The 24,143-nt window shown below is 36.7% G+C and overlaps 1 protein-coding gene across 5 annotated transcripts in view; it reads right to left on the bottom strand.

Annotated features, from left to right (window-relative positions):
• The window catches only part of CD36 (CD36 molecule (CD36 blood group)), a 38,018-nt gene extending 16,073 nt beyond the window's left edge, over nt 1–21,945 (bottom strand). Inside the window, exons 1-3 of one of the 5 annotated variants that reach the window (XM_074903413.1) lie at nt 21,926–21,945; nt 8,217–8,445; nt 835–995 (exon numbers count right to left, since the gene is read on the bottom strand). In XM_074903413.1, the coding sequence (XP_074759514.1) occupies nt 835–995; nt 8,217–8,336 (281 nt within the window). In that variant the 5' untranslated portion in view covers nt 8,337–8,445; nt 21,926–21,945. Of the gene's footprint in view, nt 1–834; nt 996–8,216; nt 8,446–12,463; nt 12,616–21,925 lie in introns of those variants that run through there. The other 4 variants (XM_074903414.1, XM_074903415.1, XM_074903411.1 and 1 more) reach the window with 4 other exon arrangements.
• Between the last annotated feature and the right edge of the window lie 2,198 nt (nt 21,946–24,143).

Raw genomic sequence — 24,143 nt, 5'->3', positions numbered from 1 at the left:
TAACCATTTCCTATGTCTTCCCAGGTACTCTACGAACCAAGAGTTCTCTATTTCCAATGATAAATAAAAAATCTTTTAATCATCGAAGCATCTCAGATGTAGATGCTGCAATGCAAAACCATCTTGCAAATGTAATATACATCCCCAAAGATATCAAGAAAGAAATATCATTTTAGGAAAGCAATTTCATAACAAGGATGCCAGTGATAGCTGGGCAGTGGTCTTCATGACTCAGGAAGCATCAACTAGTCCTATATCAGCATCATATTTAAAGTTAAGTAAATTACTAAAATTTTCCCTGAATGGGGAGGGACTGCTGCATCTAGGCCGTAGCTAGTACATTCAGAAAAATAAATGTTTTTCAGAGGAAAAACTGAGAAAAGAAAAACCATAGATTAAAAATAATTCATAAAGGAACAAAGAAAAAAAAAATATTAAGGTAAATGAGTGATACATGGGTGATAAAATAAACTCTTGGATTTAGAGGACCTGGAATATTTTCTTCCATGAAAAAAGTTCGCCAAAAATGAACAGCAACAAATACAACAATGCCTGTGTATTTGTTGTGGGAAGCACCTTGGTAATGAGCATTAATTTTTCACAAGAGCAAGCAGCATCACACCCAATTACTTGTTTCTGTATGGGTTTTCCCAGTGTGAGACCCAATACAGAAAATATGATTGCTGTGTGTAGCTGCAATTTAGGCATTTTTGTCAAGTCTGACTAAAATATGACACTGGAATTTCAAAAACAAATTTTAACTCAGCAGAAATTTCTCTGACTTTAACAAAACTTCTGATATGACATATCACATATTCAAGGGGCTTTGCTTACCTGTATGTGTAAGGTCCTCTTTGTTCAAGTTGTGGACGTGCTCCTTGGTTTAATACCTCGGAAGGATTTTGCACATGGAAAACCCAAAATTGTCTGTAAACTGAACTTCCTGGCACAAGCCAATTTTCAAAAGCAATGGTACCATTTGAAATGACAGCTTCCTAAAAGGACAAAAATCAAAGCTAAATTTAACGACAAAAAAGTAATCATGAGCTGCATTTACTTTCCAGATGATTGTAGATTTCCAAACAAGAAGGAAATGAAGCTATTTTATCATCAATATGAGGTATGAAGCACATATTTTTGGCAGACTTTTGAAGGCAGCCTGACATTGCTACTCAGTGAGAGCGAGAGTGAGTACCCCTAAAATAAGTGTCCACAAAGCTGATATAATTGCTACTGTAGTCAGTAGCAAAACTTTCCTACTGCTGTGATAAGGCATTGCCCAAACACTTGCCAAATCCACTGATAATTTGTCAAAATAAAATCTCTTTAGAAGTTTTAGAATCCATAAACTACTTTTCATACATTTGCAAATATCCCAGGAGAGGAAACAAGATTTATCTCTGAGCGTTACTCAGGCACTTAGTAATTTTGTACCCAGAGAAAGCAAACAGTGCTCTTGCAGGACTGTTTTTATGTCAGAAAACTCTTGGTACCAAACCTGATACTTTCTAAGAAGTCTCTGTAGTTTTGATAACATTTTGTTAGGAAAGTTTTCCAGACCTAGAGAATGAGGGCAAATATAGCTATAAGGACAAGACAGGACATCCTGAACCACTCTAGAGTAACCAGTTTTATGATTGTGGCACCCAATGCCTCCAGGCCTTGGGACTGTACAGTGAGAAGGAGAGTTTGAAGGTATGTTCCCTGTATTGGGATGGGAATACCTGCTTTTCCTGGTCTACATCAGGCTTCTTCCTATATGAGTTTCCCAAACCCCTGGGATAATGTATTTTTTTCCCCTTGGTGGTAAAAATTCAGAAAAGTTTTTTCAATAAGAAGAAAAATCTAGGCTGCCTGACTCCAAGTTCTAAAATGCTTATTTTATTAGAATGCTTCAATATTAATTAGTTAATTTGCACAGTTCATAGAGTTCCAGGAATAAAAAGGCTGGAATCCCTCCAGATAGCAAGAAAGACCTTTTAAATTATAAGTTGCTATAGTTTCTTTCTAGCTTAAGTTTCTGCCTCTAGAGTTTGCTTAGCAGGCACCATCAAAAAAAAAAAAAAAAAAAAAAAAAAAAAAAGATACTGCCAATTAAGAACCACTGCAGTTAGAAATTAGTATCATGTCTTGGAGAATGATACTATTTGCCTGTGGAAGGCCTGTTTGTATGGTGGAGTTGCAAATGTCTTGCTGGTGGGGTAAAGCACTGGGCTTGCTCTCTGAATATCTGCCATAATTTATGCGCATTTGTGTGAGAGGGGAAGGAAACTTTGTCGCAGCAAATGTGTTATCAGCTTGAGGTCTTGCACTTGTACAGCTAAAATTCTCTTCAGCCTTGTTTTGCAAATCTCAGGAGGCCAAAACTCTATCACAGCTCTGATCCAGCATGAGGCAGACCATCTCCTTGATGGAGAGAAAAGTTTACATGATTTGGAAAGCTCCTTTTCAGTTTCCACAGAGAATTGCTCAAAGGATCTGGGAGAAACAGGCTTATATAAAGAAAGGTACAACTCAGTCTGCTCAGAATCTGTTTATGATCTGTACTCAGCAGGGTCCTGGGATGGGGGCAGATGCCAGGATTTGACCTCCTGCTTCTGTGTAACTAGGGTAGGAAAAGGGTTAAGGAGTCCTGGCTGCTATACGGTCAAGAGCACAAAGTAATCTCTTGAGAAGTCAAAACCACACAGGCACAGATGTGAATAGAGAAGTTTCAATCTTGTGGCAGTAGATTTTAAAGTAGTGGTATTTATTTCTTAAAAGAAGTTTTCCCCCCATCCATTCCTCCCTCCCCTTATTAAACCTCCCTTAAGAACCCTTTGCTAGGGTTTTTAATAGCACAGAATTATATGCTAACTCCTCTGCAACTGATAGGTTTGTTCAGAGTGTCTGAGACATAGGATCTCTCCTCCCATGCTGGAGAGACACAGAAATAGTCTTTCTGCTTTAGACATTTTGGGCACTTTGAAAAATATTTAGTCTGCAACCATCATGTCTTATGACTTTATGTTGACTTGGAAGGATATAAGGAACATGCTTCCTCACAGCATTCTCCATGTAAGTGATCTTACTTTTTCCAAAGGGTGGATATTTGCTCCTAATCCTCTCTCTACTGTTGCAGGGAAACCTAAGAGTCTGCACGACTTTATAATGGCTTTTTAGTGCAATCAGGACAATTTTCCCTGTAAACTGAGGCTGTAGGCTAGTCAACCTACATCAGCTCTAATATCTTACGCAATAGTTAACTATTGTAATCAAAAGTAGCTATACAATATGTAATTGCTATACAGCCAAGTTCATCTCATGACCAAATTGTGCAAGACTGAGTGAAATCAATGGGAACTTTAAGCCCTTTGGTTTCTGACACAGTTTTTCTCCAACTTGTGGTGGGTCAACTGGCAATACAGAAGTTCAAGAAATGCTGAGCAGTCAGCAACAGAAGCTTGCTGTACTTTGATGCATTATGCTAAATTCAGCCATAATGATTTCTGATGAAGAAATACAAAATGTTAAGGGAAAGATGCTGCCTTGACAAAGGATCTGGCCACATGGACAAAAGATGCCATTTTCTGGGAACTGAGAGATGCCAAGAACACTTTAAGCTCTAACAAAATTGTTACTGGTTTATCTCTATGTGTTGTATGTGTTGGGCTGCGTATGTAAGGTGAAGGAATCAATATAATTCTGTAAAATGTAATAAGTTAAATACCAGGAAAGCAAACAATTTTCTTCCATTTTGCAGCTGAAAGTACAAATAGTTGTTTATTACTTTTTAAGTGATGATTATTAGGTTATTATAGCCTTTTTATTCTGGCCTTGTTGGATCAAAACTTCTAGTTCTTTTTCAATCCTTGATCATAAAAAATTATAGAAGCCAATCAAGTTTATCACAGATGGAATATGTGTGATTAGATCACTTACATTCTGCTGAGAACCAGAAATTGCTTTAGCTTCATTAGTTTAGATTAAGAAGTGACATATGAATGTCACGAACACCATTTTAGATTGAAGTGCTTCCTATGCCTCCAGTAGCTGAGGAGATATAATCTGGACAATCATAGTTAACAGATATGTAAAGAGACAGATGGGTAAACATAATAATAGATAGAATTGATGGGTTTATTTCTAAAAATAGCAGAGACTAACCCTGAGCACTGAGGTATTGTGGCAAGTCATACACCATTCTGTATTATCATTCAAGAGGAATTCAATATATTAAGTAACATTATGTGGCTTCTGTTAACTTCCTGAGCTCACACACTCAGGTAGAAAGCAAAAGCTCTTAGACTAGTGGTGATAAAGATTTTTCTGGCAAATGAATCAGGTACCAATGGGTTTGAGTGGTTAGACCTAACAGGAAAAAAAAAAAAAAAAAAAGAAGTTGATCATCTGGAAAAAAAAATTATCATAACTGAAATGATGGGAATTTTGCCTAAATAAATAATACTGTTTTAAGGGAGGGAAAGGCAAACAGTAGTAATAGAACCATGTAAAAATATCTCCTTACAACAGTGTCAGATGCAAGCTTTCTCATTTTTTGCTTTGAATTAATCTTTCCTTTCGATTTTTTTCTAATGTTAGACATGATAATGTCTAATAATAATCATAACAGACATAATAATGTACAACCAAAATGTGTGAAGTCAGTTAAAAAGGTGTGTTTTGATAGTCTCAGACAAAATATTTTTTTTAAAGAACTTAGAAACTTTCATGTTTTACTCCTAACTGTACCAAGGACAGTTTTCTAAATCTGTACGACTTCCATGGAAAGCATCTTTCCACTCTGGATAGATTCAGTGTTTGGGGAAACTAGTATTTCTGCCCTTTGGTACTGAAATCAAAGGCACTTTTTAAGAGGGAAGTCTCCTTTCCCTGAATAGAATCAGAGCTGAAATAGCTTAGCACTAATCTCGTTCAGTGGATCCATGCCAAGATGCTACTGGTGGTGGTGTCATTTTCAGTGTGCTCTTCAAGTGTCAGGTTCTTTAAAGAGCCTCTAAGAAGATTCGGAAAATATATATAATGTAGAAATTCTTTAAAACCGTGTCCCTCACTGGAAGCAGGAGTGGAAAAGGCTTATCCAAAATCAATGAGAGACACAGGTGAAGCAGTCTGGGGTTAGGAAACATAGCAATGTGTTTTGTGTTGAAGCACAGATGTATGTCAATAAACTGGAACACCTAAAGAGGAGACATCCTGGTGTTCCATGTTACATGGACTTTGGGTTGCTGAGAACAGCATCCGCCTGCCAGGAGATAACTGCCTGAACCCTGGGAGTCTCCGTCAAATTTCTAAGGACACCTGAGATTGTCTACACATTTGCAGATGCTTTCTCTTTGCTGCAACAGTATGCAGCCTTCCAGCAAAATGAGTCCTGCAGTGTTTACTCAGGTTAATCTGTCTATGACCGCAATAAAGAAGAAATGAGGCTGGGAGCGTTTGGTAAACTGCAAAGGTGTGTGATCAAGGGAAGCGGGTTCAGGCTTCTACTGCTAGCAGAACAAGAATGGTAAAATCTACTGACTACATTAGTTTTTATTGAAATTAAAGTTGTCCCTATTTACTGGGAGATGCTAAGAAGTTCAGCTGGACTAGCTTGCAAATAAATTGATAATAATGTGATTTGACCAAATCTTGAGAACAAGTTATGAGAAACTGACTTGTTGTAGTATGAAGTGTCCTAAAACCATTCAGGAGAAAAAAAAAAAAAAAATTCAAATTAGTTTCTCTAATCCAGCAATAACATTTTATAGAAATATTCACTTCCCCTAGAAATACAGATTTGATCTTGCTGCATTGCTGTCAACTTGTGCAAAGAAAAAGGATTTACTCTGAGATAGGATAGGCAGAGGAAAAACTAGGGGACATTTTTTCAAACTTTGGACTGTGCAGAATATAAGACATGATTTTCCTTATAATGGTGATAATTGAAACAGTCTTTCCTTTTCATTAAAAATACATCGTTTAAATATTTGTTTTCACCCAGTGGGTGAGGAGCTAAGTACAGGCTTTTGCCTCATGTGACTCCAAATGGAAATATAAATGCTTACAGGTCATATCTGAGATAACATCTTGCTCATTAGTTTTTTTCCAATCCTAGAGTCTCTGTTTTTGAGACATTCCAGATAAAATTGTTATTGTAACTGATCCGTTTAAACCAAATGGTTCCTTAAAAAAATGACATTTCCAGAGTGAAAGATTTCAGAAAAAAAGTATTTTCATTATAATCTGCTCAGCAAGTCCATTTCCTTTTCAGTCAGCTCTATATTTATCCTAAAGATAACTGCAATGAATACTAAATATTTGTTTTTCTTAGTAGCCCTTTCATCAACACAGGTAAATCAGAATTAGTTAGATTCAAGACCCTTTTGAGCATCTGCTGAGCTGATCATATATTTCAGCTGTTGTACCTTGGCATATCTTTTCTGAAAAGGAATTGTCTCAAGAGTCTCATGGTCTCACTGAACAGTCAACATACTAAATAGAAAATAATTCAGTATGACTTGTGCTTAGGGGAAAAAGGATCCATTTCCTTAAAGCCTTTAGAAATTTACTCTTTTGTTTTATACAAATACTGGTTCAAATTTTCCTTTTTATATATATCAAACAAGCTGCCTTGAAATAGGCACAAGCATCTGAAACACAATCACAATGCAGAAAATTATAAAGAGGTTCAGGAAAAAATTTCTCTGTCTAACACTTTACCACTAAGAACTCATGCAGGTATAATTTAATATGTAGACATTCGCAAACCATGCTGTATAGCTGGTCCATTATTATAAGTAAACAGATGAACGTTAACAATAACATTGCTAATATGCGTAATTTGCTTTGGAAATTCTTAATGGCAACACTCTGAATTAACTCAAAATAAATATTTAATGTAAGGAGATACACAGTTTTAAAATTATGTGCTTTCTAAAAAACCTACTATTTCCTCAATATGTCAGTCAATATAAATTATTTGCAAATATAGTAAGTATGACTTTTTTGAAAAATGTTGCAAGGTGGGTGAGACATTATCTTGTGAGAATTACATTTTATTGTCTATAAATTTGAAAATTTCATAAAAAACACAATAATTGAAAAATTAATCTACAGTTAAGTTTTCACTGAGTTTGCTGACAAAATTAAAATGTTATTTAGAAGCCCTTTTTTTTTTCAATTTTCAAAAAAAATTATGCTAGATTCTAGGCAGGGCCTCAACAAACACTTTAACATTTCCTGACAGTTCATATATCCACCTCCTCGACTGACTTCAATACCTGTTAAGGGCAGTGTTCCAGAAGAACAAGTATCTCCAAGATCTCTACAGTCTTCAGTGTCACAGCTGACCATTAGGAGGACTAACCATCAGCCAAAGACCTTAAGGTTTTATAGATTTTTAGCGTAGGAGAGCCCACCTTGGCTGCAGTGTCTCCATGGTGGACAACCCAGTCTTTCCATGGCTTTTCACGCCAGATTACTCCATGATTTATACGCTCAGTTATACACCCCTCTCACCAAAGAGTTAATAAATTAATTTTTCTTTTTCTTTTTCTTTTTTTTTTTTAAGGCAAAACTAGATTTTAAATACATAAAATCATCTAAGAAAAAATGGGAAAAAAATTGTCTCTGCCATGTCTACAAAACTTTACTTCAGTTGCTCTTCACACTCCTTGAATCAAGGAGATGCATATGATCCGATCCTGAAGTCTTCTGGAGCACACTGATTTAGATCATATTGTCACAGAATGTGAGTTAAATGCGCAGAAATATGGCATTAGATTCTGCATCAGAAGTTTGTTTAGATTATTTACAGTACATAAATATAAGTGCATGGAGTGAATACCAAAATAAGAAATGCAGGAAAATAAATAAGTGGATCATCATGGGGGGGGGGGGAAAAAAAAAAAAAAAAAGAAACTAGAAACAATCATAATTAAAATAAAAATTAAAAAGCTTACTTCTAAATTATGTTACTGAAAACACATGTTTAGAACAAGACTTTGGCTTCTCATGTGAAGCATGAGAGAGCAAGTAAGTAAACATGGCAATACAATTAATATATTAAAAAATATTTCTGCAGCATTTATTCTCAGGGAAGTTTGGATTTCATATATAGCAAAAACTAGGTTTAATTATAAGAAGAAAGCAGAAACAGAACACAAGATTTAGAAATAACGTCTACTCAATAACCAAAAACATATAAACTGAAAAAAAAAAAATATTTTTACCTTTTTTATTGCTTTGCCTATAAGGTTATCTCCAACTGGGATCAGAACTCCTCCAAAGATAGCCAGCACAGCACCAATGATGGCCCCAGTGAGAAGCCCACAGTTTCTGTTACAGCCCATTCTTCTGCTTTGTCAGAGTGCAGGCAAACAATATCCTTGCTGTAGGCTTGATGGTTTTTTTCTCACTTCTTGGTCCCAATAGACTCACTGATCTTCCTGAGAGAAGCTGCTAATATAAGGAGAGAGTGAACAAAAATCACATTCCAAAGTTCAAAGTACAAAGTGCATGAGGTGAAGCAACTAGAAAGATAACATTTCAAACACAGCCAGACAGTGGCAGAGAGTGCCAAAAAAATAAATGTACTTTTGGCAAGCTAGTCACTTGTTACCTATCACTGTCTTTTTTTTATTCCAGTTTTCTTAAACACCAATAAGTCCTTTCATTAATTTTTTTTCTTCTTGTTTTTTCTTGCTCTGTTGCATTAGGGCAAACTGACACTCGGCTGACACTCTGAGGCAAGCACCTCCTCTAAAATCAATCTGTGCCAAAGGAGCAGTCTGTGGCCCTCTGATTTTATCACAACCTGCAATGTCCATGGATCCCACTTCAGGTAAAACCAAAAGCTTACACTACTAGTGTGAGCTACCCGGGTTGTTTCTGCGTTATGCCAGTAAGGAAGTTCTCACGGTCCATCAGCACCTCGGTGGAAATGGTGGCCTCTAAGAGGAGACACCTACAAGAAGCCTGTCTTGTCAGATCTCTGTCAGTCCACAGTCTACTACTGGAGGAATAAAACTTTGTTTCAGCAACTTCATGACAAAGGCATGACTGGATTTTCCTTTCAGAGCTGCATTCTTACCATCACCTTGTTTCATCAACCCCATTTGCCTTACAGAAAGGCAGACTTCTTAAAGTGAGTCTAGATTTTTATCTTTGAGAGATGTAACACTTCAAGATCATTCAGTCTCAGAAAAAAAGTCTGTAATTACTTGGAAAACAACAGTTGCTGGTAATATATGCTAACATACCTTGAGATCTGGCCCCTAGTGATAGGTGGTGTAAAGAAAATCAGAATTATACCAGTGCTGAGATATATGGCAAAACATAAACTTACAGTGATATTTTTTCCTATTCTTTACTATTTATGAATAACTGAGACAAAGAACTGTCCAATTTGCAATTTATTTTTACTTGGGAATTAATCACATCCACAGAATTTACAAGTTTGTTATTTTCTGTAGACCTTCAGCTAACAGAAAATTTGCTGGTTTGTATTTTAGATGTCATCGTCCATATCCTTTTTATGCTTACCAATTTCTGTTTTTAACATGTAACGATCTCAAAATCAATTTTAAAGCAGGTATTAGTTGCAGAGTTAATTAGACATTCAGGCCAAACACAGAGAGCAAAGGTAAACAGAAAGATGGAGTGGAAGAACAACTCAACCTGAATTGCCGGTTTGCTCATGAGGATTAAAGGGCTAAAAAATCTTCATGGATTTCTAAATAGTAAAGCAGGTGTAGGAATAACATGTGTTTTATTTTCATAAATTCAGTTATGAGGTCCTTTTATTCAAAAAAGTACAGATACAGCAGGCACTGACATATAAGGTGCCATGGTCAGCAGACGAATGATGTGTCCTCCCATGTCCTACCAAACTCACAGTTACATCATGTCTGTACCTGGGCCCAGACGGCCTCTTCTATCTCCATAGAAACCCACCTTTCTCCTGCTCTTGCACCAGCAGCAGTTTATGTCTCCCTTGCCATTAACAATGACTATTTCTGCACATTTGAGCTTGTTTGGTATTTTAGTCATTTCTCCTTGGATATTTGCAAGCAGAATGACCAAAAGACTAGTTGCAAGCTCAGGCAAATACCCTGCCTATAAAAGTCAGCCAGTCTATCCACCAGCCACTTGGTCATTCCTTGTGGTTCTCACATCAAAATTTACCCTTTGATTGCCTGACATGCACATACAAGGGGCCAAGAAAGAAACCAGATTTGGCTAATGGTTTTGACTTTTGCTAGAGACTAAGAGTCTCTTTACAGCTGTAAACTTGGCTTTTCTGCTGGAGGAGATACACCTTACTTGAACCTCAGGTTTACTTAGTTGCTCTCCTCTCTACCAGTGGTTACTTTGTGCCTTTTTACAAAACAGCAATAGAAACTTAGAGGGGTAACATTAAGAAAAAAAAATAAATTTCCCAAACTTTTCATGTAACTTGTTGCACTTTGCACAAAGATAACTAAAATATGACTTGGCTGAATTATAAACCCACCAAGTTATTAAAGGTTCTTTGATATAGTGGATGGATGCATAATGTAGTTAATGGCAAACTTCAAAGAAAACTCATTAGAATTTCATTGGATCTGAAAAACTTTTAAGTGAAAGTCACTAGGACAATTCTCATATCTTTGTAGATATGTTCAGAGCAGTATCTTTAGTGTGACAAAAGCAGAACTGTAATATGGCTGTGCAACTCATTGGATAAATCATGTAGGGATTTAAAAATCTGACTGCTGTTACACATTGTAGCAAATCTAAGGAGAAGCAGAAATTCTCAATGAAATCAAATTCTGAAAAGTACATATTTCAAGTTGATTTTTTTCTTAATGCTATCTATTCTAGCAGGTTTTTTTAAAAAGTGTGGAAATACACATTTTAAAATTTAAAAAGGAAATTATCTCTTCCATAAATGTTTAAAGAGGTCTTTCAGATACTGTCAGACTTTTTTTTCTTGGTTTACATACTGGTTTTTCAAATTCAACAGAAATACAACTTCCCTGAAGTACATATCCATCTAAGTTTCTACAAGCTGTTCCAATGGATTTATTTTGTGTTAGGCAGTCTAGGTTACTTCCTATGAGCACTAGCAATAAACAGCTGGAAAGCAACTAGCTGGTAATAACTTGTGTCTATTCCACAGTTTTGCAAATTGTAAAATATTCACCCTTCTCCCACCAAACACAATGTAATAGCAGTCTAGACATAACTCAATTTATGCAATTCAAATTATACATTACACAACTGCAATGAAGAGCACTCACATCATAACACTCAATTTCACAAAGAAGTCAACAAGCTATTCTCACCTATCTCAACTGAATGTAAAATATCAAGATTAAAGTAAAAAATTCCAATAAGAATGCAGTTGTATCTGGGAATTCATATTCACACCAAAATTATTTACCTTAAGCAGAATAGAAAGTACCATAACAAAATTAGATATTGTCTGTGACACTGCAGTATCATTTAAACTTAGATTTGACTATAGGATTAATAAGAATATTCACCCCATTCTACAGTGTTGGGTATGTACTTTTTAATATTGTTTCAAATGTCCTTAATAGAATATTCACAATGGAAATGGTCCATTGAAATCTCTGAAAAGACAATTTATAAGCAACTGAATAGGAAGAAAAATGCAAAAAATATTATTAAATTTTTCTTTCCCTTCTTAACTTATACTTCTGTACATGCCCGTTTAAAGCAAGCCCTTATAATAATAATAATAAAAAAAATCTATATTTTCTTAATGATTTCTTCAACTCTAATAGTAATTTTTAAACATTACTTGGCATGGCATTTCTTCAATTCTGACAGAGAATCAGATTTATTGCCTCAAATGAGAGTAACTACATGGGGAAGAAGCAGTGTGCATACTGAAAATTAAAATGGATTTTGAAAATTCCTGTTAAGAGTTTCAACCCAAAACCATGGTGTTACTTTAAACATAATTCCAGTTTCTCCAAGGTCAGATGGTGGGATTAAAAATCCTTAAGTTATTAAGTTATTAACAGATACATTTGCAGGGAAGAGGTAATTTCTGTATCTATCTACTTACTTACTTATTTATTTATTTTATTTGTTTATTTTTGGCATACACTGAAATTATAGTTTTGAGCTTTTAATCTCCAATAGTAAATGCTACAAATACCACTTTAAAAGATGCATTTCTTAGAAATTCACATGACTCCAGAACTATAGTTTCAAGAATCTTAAATATCAAAAGACAGAATGCAATTGGGAAAGCCAGTGATACTGAGCATAAAATACCATTGTTAACATAGTAACGAAGCATTTCACTAATACATGTAAAATTTCAGTTTCTCACAAACAGCTTTGCAAAATCCTGTCATTTTGTTTTATATTACAAATATGTTCAATAGCTTTCCACCAACTGATTTTAAAAGAATTTTCAAGGAAACCCCTCTGATTTTAATTGTTGTATCATATGACTCACCTTGAATAAGGGCAACTGACTTTTCAGCTGAACATACAAGTACTTAACACATTACTTCTATCAAGTTACGAGAAGACAAGCAGCTAAATCTCCCCACCAAGCGCATAGCCTCTAAACTCCAAGGGAGTGTTTATATATTCCAAGAGACGTCAGTTCCCTCTATCTTTTTGCCAGAAGAAAAAAGTAAAGTTGTATTGGTGCTGGGGGGTGTTATTTTTGCAGTCTGACTAAAAGCCACTACCTACATCTCGTGGTAATATACTTGGCAGCTGCAATCTTTGTGAAATTTTGATCCAAGTGAGTCAAAGGTCAAGGAGACAAAAGGGTAACTTACTTGATTCCTGGTCACTTCTCTAATATCCATTTGCTTTAAAACTGCTCATAACAGCAAGTCATGACTAACAGCTCCTGACAGCTTCTTTAAGACACAGAATATTTTCAAATATTCTTTGCTATATAGCATGCTCTGCTGTATAAATAAAGCCCTACTACCACAGTCATTCTCTGTCAAAATACAGACTAAACACTTTTACAGCATAATCATCGTGATAGTATATTTTCAAGTAATAAAAATCAGGAAATGTCAGAATATTTTTAAAAGGGATTTTTTTTTTCACAGTTTGAATTACAACATTTCCTTACAAAGTGCTAAGGTTCTTCCTCTTATTGCGAGTTCAACATCATCCCAGAAGCTTCTTTTCCTTAATCTAAAAATCAACTATTTTTACACCGACATCTGTGTAGACCGAGGCGGCACCCCAACATAGTGTCTACTAATAATTAACAATAATTAGTTTGGCGAGCTTTGGCACAAATATTTTTTAAATACCTCCCCATCCCAGGTGATTTAAAGGAATGGATTGTTTTAAAAAATTCTTCTGGCAGCAGCAAGAGGAAGTGGTTTATATTTGGCTTATTTAATTATAAGAGAGAAAATATTCCTAAAAATAGATTCTTAGGTCCAGACTTTCAGGGTATAGCACTGAATAGCGTGTGATCCACATGCTGTGTATTTGGTTTACTGTTCTGGTTTTGATATTGCACTATTTGAAAGTTAAGCTTTTGTGGAAGAAGGTCCTTTCTTCTACATACTTCTGCAAAGTAAATCTAAGGTGCGTGAAGATGGATGAATGAATATGAGGTTTTATCTCCTAATAGTGAAAGCAAGAGTGAAAGTGAGCCTGGTCCTTTGAAAGCAATCTGTAGGAGAGTCTTTGCACAAGGCTTGCTGCCAGAGAAATTTGGTGACCCTGACTAACCACTTTCACATACTTGAGAAGTGGAATACATTTGCTTTCCTCTATTCTCTAACTGAAGAGTGGAATTTAACCGCTGAAAGTAGTCCACACTATGGTTCCCATGCACTATTCTTCTGAATACGATCATTAATGATTTCTATTGGGCATCTCCTTGTATGATGGTCTCCTGAGGATGCTCTTGTTCAGGATCCCCCAGCTTTCCTCCCAGGCTGCACCACCTTCTTCCCTACTGATCTGTCACTTCTAAGAGGAAGTAATTCCAGTTACACACACCTGCCCATGGAGATGTTCCCTATCATCATCATTTTCTCCATTTGCAATGTAGGGGATTCAGTGTGCACCATTTGTAAGGGAGGAAAGTATCTACTGCTCCCTTTTTGTTGAAATCCTAAAGGCACTAACACAGAAATAATGAAACTCAGTTTTCAACATATATATGCTGAGTTGTATCAGCTAATTTTTTTGATTTATGATATCCTATTATTGCCCTATATAGGCAAAATCTCCTCTAGCAGGCAGTGCTTGGCAGTGAAATGAGGACTGCCAGGCTCAACTGCAGAAACCAGCTAACAGGATTTGAAGCTAAGAGAAAATCTGTGCACTCTTGGGTATCAAATATACCTGTTTCTTCAAAACAACCAAACCAAACCAAACCAAACCATAAGTACTTAATGGTCCTTCTGTGTTCTCTGGCTTCATATCAGAGTTCAGAGGTTATAGGGGAGAAAATATAGAGACACACAACAACAGATCAATGACAGAAAAAGAAAAAGATATGTACTGGAGTCTTCAGTGATGTGACGACAAACTACCCCAGAAGGAGAAACTGTCAAGAAAGAGAAATAGTGTAAATGACACTCACATGCTTGATGAAGACACAGAAAACCACAGGAAGCAGAAAAAGACAAATGCAGTTAACTCCAAATGAAGTCCAACCACATTTCTGTGTGCTACTGACAAGAAAATGCAGAAAAGATGACTGATTCCTGGCTTTTCTAAACATCTCATAGCAGGGCCTTTTGGAAACCACTTTCCTTGAGGTGCTTTCTAAAGACAAAGGGAGCAAATGAGCAGAGTTAACATCTTTCTATATGCCCCGAGATTCCTAAACACTCAATGCCTCCCCTTTTTTTTATAATGTTAAGATCCCTTCCATCAGAGGATGACATACCTTTATGGTACCTATAATTTAAGTTTGGAGGATGCCCACATAAATGCTCCCACATTCCTGTGGGAATTCTCGGATGCAGAGTACAGCACAGCATGATTTTATATTCCCATGTTTCCACAGTCATGGCACTCACAGAGATTTTCTACACCTTCCTATTATGAAACTTGTAAAAACTAATCTTAACATTAATTCCTTGTCAGATGTGGGGATGTTTGCAGATGTTAGATGAGGCCAACAATTAAATTAGAAAACTCCAGGAAACTTCTGTATATACTTTTGCACCATCTGAATTTTTCAGAGGACATCAAGTTTTTAAAAATAAAAAAATACTTCTAGTTGTTTAAGCTTAAAAAAAACCCCCAAAACAACCACCTTCTAGTTGTTAGGTAAAGTGCCAAGCCTTGGGGCTGAAGATGAGGTTAATGTTCTCATCACTCAAAACATGATTTTCTATAATCTCTTGGATACTCTTCCTATTTTGAAATAAAGGTGTGAGGAATTATGTTTACCTCCTTTCTATGGTAAGTAAAAGCACAGATTCATTGTTTATCTATCTGGCTTATTGTATTAACATCATCTTATGTGGCTTCTACACTTCCTACCCAAAAATCCTGTTGCCACCACTCAGTGGTCCTCTGACTTCTACGCAGTCATTAAGTCCCACAAGAAGAGTTGTATCTTGCTCAGTGGTGAAAGATTTAAACGATTTAAAAATCCACAAAAAAATAAGAACATGTGGCTCCAGTCCCTAAATACACTCTTTCTGATTCAACACATGCATGTTCATTCACGTGCACTTAGTTTTACTGAGGAGGAGTAAGATGAATCATCTACAGAGAAAATGTGCAATATGTCACCAGCTGGAAGAGACTTCTGCCCCTCCACAGGTATTGGAGATACTAGGAGGTGTTACTTTATAGGGAACAATGTTTTTTATTCATGAAAAGTAGTTTGATTTCCTATGGAAATTAAAGTCTTCCATGTATCATGTCATCACATAATACATAAGAAGTACAGGAGCTATCCACCCAGACCAGCCTCAGCAATTCACTTCTGTTGCATCAGAGCCTGCCCTAGAGTGAACATGGCCTGTCTTCAAGTACTGCCTATAAAGAACTTGAATATATAACACTCAAATTACAAAAATAATAATAGAGAAGTAATATTTTTTTCCTAACTTAGAAGTTCACTGTCTTTGGCTCAGCTACTCTTACTGGGACTGCTATTTTGTACCAACTCATTTTCCAAAAGCCACAAGATAGAGCGGAGTTAAATGGCAGGGGTCATGACCTGACTTTAAAAGAAGGAAGTATCAAGAAATATTGGTTATTTCAGTTGGGCTTTTAATATCTTATCTCTAAGGACCTAAATGAAAAGAAAGACATAGTTTCATGACAATAATTATTTTCTTGTTTAAAGTTAATTACAAATATGTGTTGACAATAACTTTAATCAGCTAAAAGTGAGCATATGGCCTAAGGAAGATGAATTGGTTTCCTCTACTCTCAATGGAGAAGTATGGGCATATCTACAGACTCATCCCATCTACCCTAAATGTTTATCCCCGCCAAGGATGTATCATATCAGTTGGAGATACTGATGTCTCTCCTTTAACAGCAGAGAATCTAAACGACTGACTTACATCACACATCTAGCTTTTAGAAGGTTAATGTTAGAACAATTCTACACAACTCCTCAAAAAGGCCTTTCCGTTACTCCCCTCATCAGTGCACCACACCAACAATACCAGGACAGCTATGCAAGGTTCTGGTAAGTGCAAGCAAGTTGTGAAGCAAGAAGAAAATGCAATGAGAAAACTTCAAAACATTTACCACCTGACATTAATGGAAAATTTGGTCAAAGATTGTGGATGTGGCGTAGCATTTGTTTTCTCATCTCACATCACAGACTTTTACTGCAGATGTGTTGGCCTTCAAGGCTTTCCAGTGTATGCCCAGAGGCATACTCCAACCACTTATATCAAGCAGTCTTCAGCTCCCTGAAAAAAAGATCCTCCCAAACATGCATTAATAGCTAATTTCTCATCACAAGAGCCTGGAAGACTCATTCCAAACTGCTGTGTAGCTCCTTCATTACCCACTAAAACTATGGTTTTCCCAGCTCTGTGAAGTGTTAGGACTTCAGGTGCTGTCCCTTGTGATTCTCAATGTATTCTGATGATATGGAACACATCCTAAAATACCTTTGGCTCAAGCCAATTTGGCAGCAGTACAGTGGAAACAGCGTGATATATTTGGCTCCCGCCAGTGATGAGTTTCTCTGTCAAACTGTAACTAGGTTGTTTAAGGGAAAATGGGTGATGGAAGACCCAGCAGCTGCTTTGCTTCATTTTTTTCCCTGGAAATATTGATTCTGAGCTCTTCTTCTCTGACTGTGACATGCTGCCTTTCTCAGTCCTCAAAAGCAATTTTAAATTTTATTTTCAAGTGGTTTTAGCAGGGGAATCAAGTGAAGAAAGCACAAGAGAGGCAGGAATAGAGCAAATTTTGATTCTTCCACTCCTGTGGGTCATGTGCGAACCACTCAGAACATACATACAAAGGAACTTCATAGAACTGAACCAAATACAGAGACTGTAATATAATAACAGGCTTCTGGGTGAGTCTAAAGCAGCAAAGAGCTATAAAAATTTGTTACCTAAAGGGCTGGGTCAATCTGTTAATGCTAGAGACATTTCTCACTGTAACATAAAGATGGCACAGAGAGGAGGTTCCAATGGTAGGAGAGAAAAATTTTGAAAGCAGATGTCTTTTGAAAGTCAAGAGAAATGTAATAAATCTCGTCCCTACTTGGATATATTCCACTTCTTGCAAAACTCTTCTCCTTGGCTCAGAAGTCATGGAATAATAGAGTAATTCAAAACTCCTTCACTGGTGCAATACCTGGTTGAGAAATAGTCACCATAATGAATCATCCTAGACAATGGCAGTGGCTTTGATGAATGACTGGGTAGTCCTTATGTTAGCTTTTGCCTACCAGCCACACCATAATTTTGTCTGTGTAATAATTAAGATGAACATACGTACTGGGGATTTTTCCAATTAATGAAGAAGTAAGTTTGAGGTCAACTTTTTGGTGACTTCCCAAGAGCAGAAAATCTGTCAAATAATTGACACCCTTTTCTTTCAGTTCAGATGTTCCAGACCTAGAGACATGTCCTTGGTCTGACCTTCCCTGGGACTTCAGTTCAGCCTCACAAGGTATTAAAGCCAAACTTTAGTCTACTGCCAGAAGAAAACTCTGCTCTTCATCAGGCCAGCATAAGAAAGGTTTTCTTAGCCAACCCCATGTCCTGGGACAGTTGCTCAGCCCCAATTTGAGAATCAGAATCAGTGGTCGGGATAGTAGCAGGGGATCCAGTCTTCTACCAGAGAGATGTATGCTTTCTATCAAAAGAAAGAGCAACACAGAAAATAATCTGGAGAATTAATACAGACCAAAGCCCTTCCCAATTAAGCTTTCTTCCTTGAGAGGAAAGCTTAGAGACTACAGCAGTGGCAGCACAGAACTATTGGAAACACTCTCAGCAAAGCAGATTTTTCCCTCCAGCTGCAGTGGAGGTACAGACTGTGCAGGTCTTGCCTACCAGTCTGGGAGAGGAAGCAATACTCAGACACTTTTAAGAAAATGTGTGTCGACTGCTGTGGAATTTTTCCATTTTATAGCCTTTCCCTATGGATCTGGTGAGCTAGGCTTTATTTAAACTACTTTATTATACAAATTTTATTATACCAAAGGATGCTCTTTCTCTTCTAAGTGCTAATGTGCTACCTTTGTGTGTATGACAAAAAAATAATTTTTCTTTTTTTCATATTTTTCTAAAGATATTTAATTACTACAGTGAAATTATAAAACATAGATCACACACACACACACAAAGAAAAAACAGAACTGAAAAATAAAATCACCCTTTCCACAAGAGATACCTTGGAAGCAGCTGAAGATCTAAAGAGATAAGGAAAAATTGTGTGGTGTTATTGTGTATTAAGAAACATTGACTATGAAGAACAGAGCAGTAGAAAAAGTAGAAGCAGTGACTTCTGTGCACTAGCAGTGAATGAAGAAGGCAACTAATACATACCCTGAACTTCTCAGATCGTGTAATTTTCTGATGCTAAGATATGACATTATTCTTTCAGATGATGCCATGTTACAGAAATATGCATATAACTATCAGTTACACAAAAAGTAGTTTCAAAATATAATCATTTAACTGAAAAAACTACATTTCTGATCATTTTCCTGGTTGTACCAATTATATAAATGCTTCTGAAGTCTCACTTGAGGACAGAAAAAAAAATCCCCCAAACTAGACAACTACAGATTACATATTTTTTATGAATGACATCTTTGTCAAGTTAAAAAAAAATAAATCGCAGAGTCAAAATCATAGTTATTATATCAATTGTTAAAAGAGAATGAGAGCACAAGTTATTAGTGTTTATATATGACTATGCTATATTTATTGAGTTGATGTCTGGACTTCCATATCAAAATTAATTTATGTTACATCAGCATCTTTACTGGACATGCATTATAAATTTTAATCTACACAGAAATGCACATATATGCCATTTCCTATAATTAATAATTACTATAGTATTTTCAGATGTTCATTATAATACACTTACAAAACATATGTATTTTATGATCAACCATATATCTGATATTTCTCTTAATTAATATTATAATAAATGTATATAATCCTTTCTATAACACTTTTTTATATAAGATGATTCACAGACAAATTAATATATACACTTGTTACAGTTTAAAATATAAATACATTAATTTTTAGTTGCAATGTACAGTGAAATATTAGCAATAAAATATTATCAAGATAATATGCAAGTGAAATAATTTGATCAGTATATTTACTCTTTCTAAATTTTAGTTAATGGTCTCAGAGATATAAACAGTCAAGAAATAGAGGCTGAATAGCATCTGTTTTTTGCTTTTAGTAATTCTAGCATATAAGAGCATTTTGCTAGCGATAGGATGCCATAGTATGCTCACAAGAAATGAATACAATGTCCAACTGTGTGCTGAGAAACTGCATTTAGTCCAGGAGCAGGGTCACATACCTGAATAGAGGGAGAGCTGCTCCCACTTGCTCTAGCCACCAGGAACTGGAGAGCTGCAGAAGAGCCTGCTAAATTAGCTCCTTATTCACTGAAAAGTCAAGTTGCTGTAACAACCCTATAGCAACCCTGGCGGCCCACTGCCCTACAAGTCAGTTGATCTTTCATCAGCCACAAAGAGAAATAGAAAGTTGTACAGACCTTTTAAACTCCTTGGTAGCTAAGCTGTCTCAAGTGGTAAGGAATTATAAAACCTCTGAGCCAAAGATAATACGCTTTCACATTTACACTTAGCAAGAAAGACCAGCTCTAAGAAATCCTTCCAACAACAGCTCTGCCTCTGATCTCTTTACTTTCTGCAATAGCCCAACACTTGAAGGCAATGTATCAGGTCCCTGTTGCCAATCCAGAACAAGCTTAATTGACTTTGCTCTTTGCAATAAATCTTTGCAAACACAATCTAATCCCAGTTAATTCTCACAACACACTGGAAGCCAGGTAAGTTTTATACTAGAGATAACTCTTTGGATTTGGGCTTATTATACTTATTTACACGAACCACAGAGACAGGTCAGCATGAAGGATCACAGCTGTGAATACTGCTGTCCAAATTCATGGGACTCTTTCTAATTATTTCTGCAGGATTTGGTTCAGAACTTCATTGTCTAACATCTGAGTCAAGTGACAGTGCTATTGCTTCCTCTGCCTGTCTTTTTGGATCTTTGCTAGATCTTTTTATCATAGCAGTGATCAACTGTTTAAAGCACTTTTTAAGACCTATTAAAATTTTAAACATTGTATTAATTTTTCAAATTTGAACAGCAGATTGAGGCACTTCCTTCCATCTCCTAATGATAGCAAATAGCAACAGTGAGCAGCCTGTCTGCCAAGGCCTTTCATAATTAAGATAAAAGCTGTCCCAAAGGGTTAACAGGACAGGACCCTGAGGTGCATCATTATGACAGGAGCTATAAGGCTGCATCCCACACATACTAACTCAAGAGGCATCCCATGGTATAAGCCTCTTTACCTGACTTTCTATGAAATTTCTCCTTCACTAAAGTTAGTCAGAAAATGAAGCAACAAGGGAAAGGAAGAAAACAGAAATATTCCTGAATTTTCCATTATCTGGATATTTTCTGTCCTACTCTCTTACGTAAATGTTGCTATTCTACCTCTGGTCTTCTTGGAGTCCTGTGATTGCTTCCTGTGTGGCTTTTGCAGCTGCAGCCTCCAGCTTGTTGCCTGACTTCCCTTCTGCCTTCCTTTCTACATGTGCTTCTTTTTACTCCTGTTTCGTTCCCCAAGAATCTCCTCCCTCCTCCAGATTGTTGTATATCTCTCCCACCTTCCACCCTATTCTCTCAACAGTCATTCCTCCATCAAGCATCTCCTCTGATCTGTCTCCTCCCCTACTGAATTATCTAGTTTTTCCATACATCCAGAATTTACAGCTTTACATCAATTTTGCCCTCGTCTCCTGCCATTAACTTTTATATTTCTCAGAATCTCCCATGATACTTTTTTCTTTCTTCTCCTACTTCCTTCTTTTCCCTCTGCCTGAAATCCTGATATATAATCTATTTGTACTCTCAGTTAATCAAAAAGCTATGACAAATAACTGAAAGCCAGATTTATCAGTGCTCTTCGTTACACAGATGAATTTTACCTGAAAAAGTTAATTATAAATAATCATTTATGTTTGGTACCTTAATCCTGTAATGTGTTCTTGTTTATGTTCCTTCCTAAAGCCTTAGAACAGTAAAGCCTATGGTTGTCCTGTTCATTTTTTTTTCCCTGCCCAGCTGTCATTCAGCACTCTTTTTGAAGTCCTCCCACTCCTAAGAATATTAATATTGAACAGCTTCACCCATACACAAAAGAAGCAGATGTGCCAGGTAAGGAAAAGTAAACCTCGTCCTCAACTTACCTGCACCAGAACTGAGAGAGCATGTGAGATGAGGCTGGGAACAACCTGAACTTCTCTGAACGCAGAGCCAGACAGGTTCAGCAGCGGAGCAGGCGTATTGGACTACCAAAACTAGTGCTCTGCCCTTCCTTCCACCCCACAACAGCTACAAAGGAAATGGGATGTATCCTTCACCTCTTATGCTTTGGGAAGTCAGGTCACTCGTTAGTGCTTAGTGCTTAAAAACAATTCTTAAAATTGCATAGGATAAAGATTACAGAATATTAAACATGCCATCACAACATGAAACACCCCAGGCATGTTTGTGGTGGAGTGCACACCCTCCGTATAATTATACTCCTCTGTTTTAGGCAAAAAGTAACAATAGTGACTTATCAGATTCCCAAAATGGCATTGGAGAGGATTCAGCAGGACACTCCCAAGACTTTCTGGGTAGTAACAGCCACAGGATTACAGGCATTTAAATGCTGAGTCCCTCCAGCTTCTTGCAGTCATTTCTTTTATGCTGCACTCTGCTCTGTTAGTGGTTTTCTACTTAGTTTTTCGCCAGTTTTTCATTCACAATCCCTTTTCTCAACTGCCAAATTCTAACACAGACTTCTCCTTTCCCTAAGCCTTACTATCAGGCTGTCTGCCCACCTCCTCTCAGAGGATAAATCTTGACTATATCAGAACAGTACCTCTGAGTCTTGGATGTGCAGACTGAAATGCTCATCTTAGCATTGCATCTTCACACAATAAGGAAGTTTTATTTCACTGTACATCTGTGTGTAAGAACTGTTTTAATAAAGGTCACATATTCTAAGTCATATCGAACATTGTATTTTCCAGAGTTGTGTACCCAAGGGAGCATGCCAGTATCTTGATCAACAATCAGCTGATATCTGTCAGTTTACCCACCATGTCTCTGTCTATAGTTTTTACGTGTCTGGTTTTAATGTACACATGCCTAAATAGTGTCTGTACACACATTCAAGTAATACGTACAAATCTGCATATAACAGACAGAAACAACTGCAGTGGAGATGATTTTTCATGGCTTCCCAACAGCTTTCCTGGCAGAGAGTTCTCATCCATTAGCCTTATAAAAAACTAGTAAAAGACTACTTCTTTGCCATTTGGAGACAGCATATCCTGGTATTTTGATTCTTCATCTCCATGTAATGAGAAGAATCTTCATCTTGGCATGACAGGCATATGTTGCCTCATGAATTGGCAAGGCTTGTGAGAGGGTCTTTTCTTTGCTTGGATAGTAAACATGAGAACATATTTTCCTGTGGATATTTCTTTCCTACGCTCAAGTAAAATGTGAAGGCCCTCTTCTCTAAGGGCAATAAAATTCAATTTCAAAGAATGTTTCCTGAAACATAATGTGCAGCTGAGCTCTTTTGCCTCTTGTAACCTTGCCTATTGCCATTTCCCATCATGCAAATACCCTGAAAAATATCATTTTTTCCTCAGAAATTTCCATGTGTGTCTCACTGAAATGCATGTGGCTGGGAGGATTTGTGCCTACATAGACCTTTGAAATTGTGTTATGGATCCCCACACAGCCCTAACCAAGCCATACTTTTCATACCATTCAGGTTCCTCAGCTGAGGAATAGGTCAGTAATATAGGCCTATTTCTTTGGCATGTTGCCACACAGTGTATTGCTTAAACTGAGGTGCTTTCTGAGGTGCCAGAGCCCTCTTTAATGTGGGTATTGTATTTCTATGTAGCCTTCCTTTTCCTGTGATGAAATTCATCCATGAACAGATTCCCACTTTTAGAACTATGTCTCATCTAAATACCATTTTGATACTTCATGTTTAATTCACATTATGAACTGGGCATGTGCGCAGTGCACATTTATAGATGGGACAAGACCAGCTTCCAAAGTATAGATCCAATGCAAATGTGGTGACTCAACACATCACCTGATTACACTTACAGATCTTTCTGGATCACCTGAAAAGATTATCTTGTTTGGATCTTACAACTCTAAGGATCAAAATCCAGTGTCAACTTGTCTTTAACTATATATGTGATGTCTTCTACCTTACTGTAGAAAAACATGCTGTTGTTGTTCCCTGTTATGAAGATGATGTGCATCACTCAAGCATCCTAAGAGAACTGAAGTAGTGCATTGTTTCTTGTGTGTGAACATCAGTAGATTTTTCAGGATTAAAAGTTAACAGATCTTAATAAACAAAAAAAAAAAAAACAAACCACAAAA

The sequence above is a fragment of the Athene noctua genome, chromosome 3, assembly GCF_965140245.1.
Source record: "Athene noctua chromosome 3, bAthNoc1.hap1.1, whole genome shotgun sequence".
NCBI classification, from domain to species: domain Eukaryota; kingdom Metazoa; phylum Chordata; class Aves; order Strigiformes; family Strigidae; genus Athene; species Athene noctua.
The sequence above is the reverse complement of the archived record's forward strand: the minus strand, read 5'-3'. Positions and strand labels throughout refer to the sequence as shown.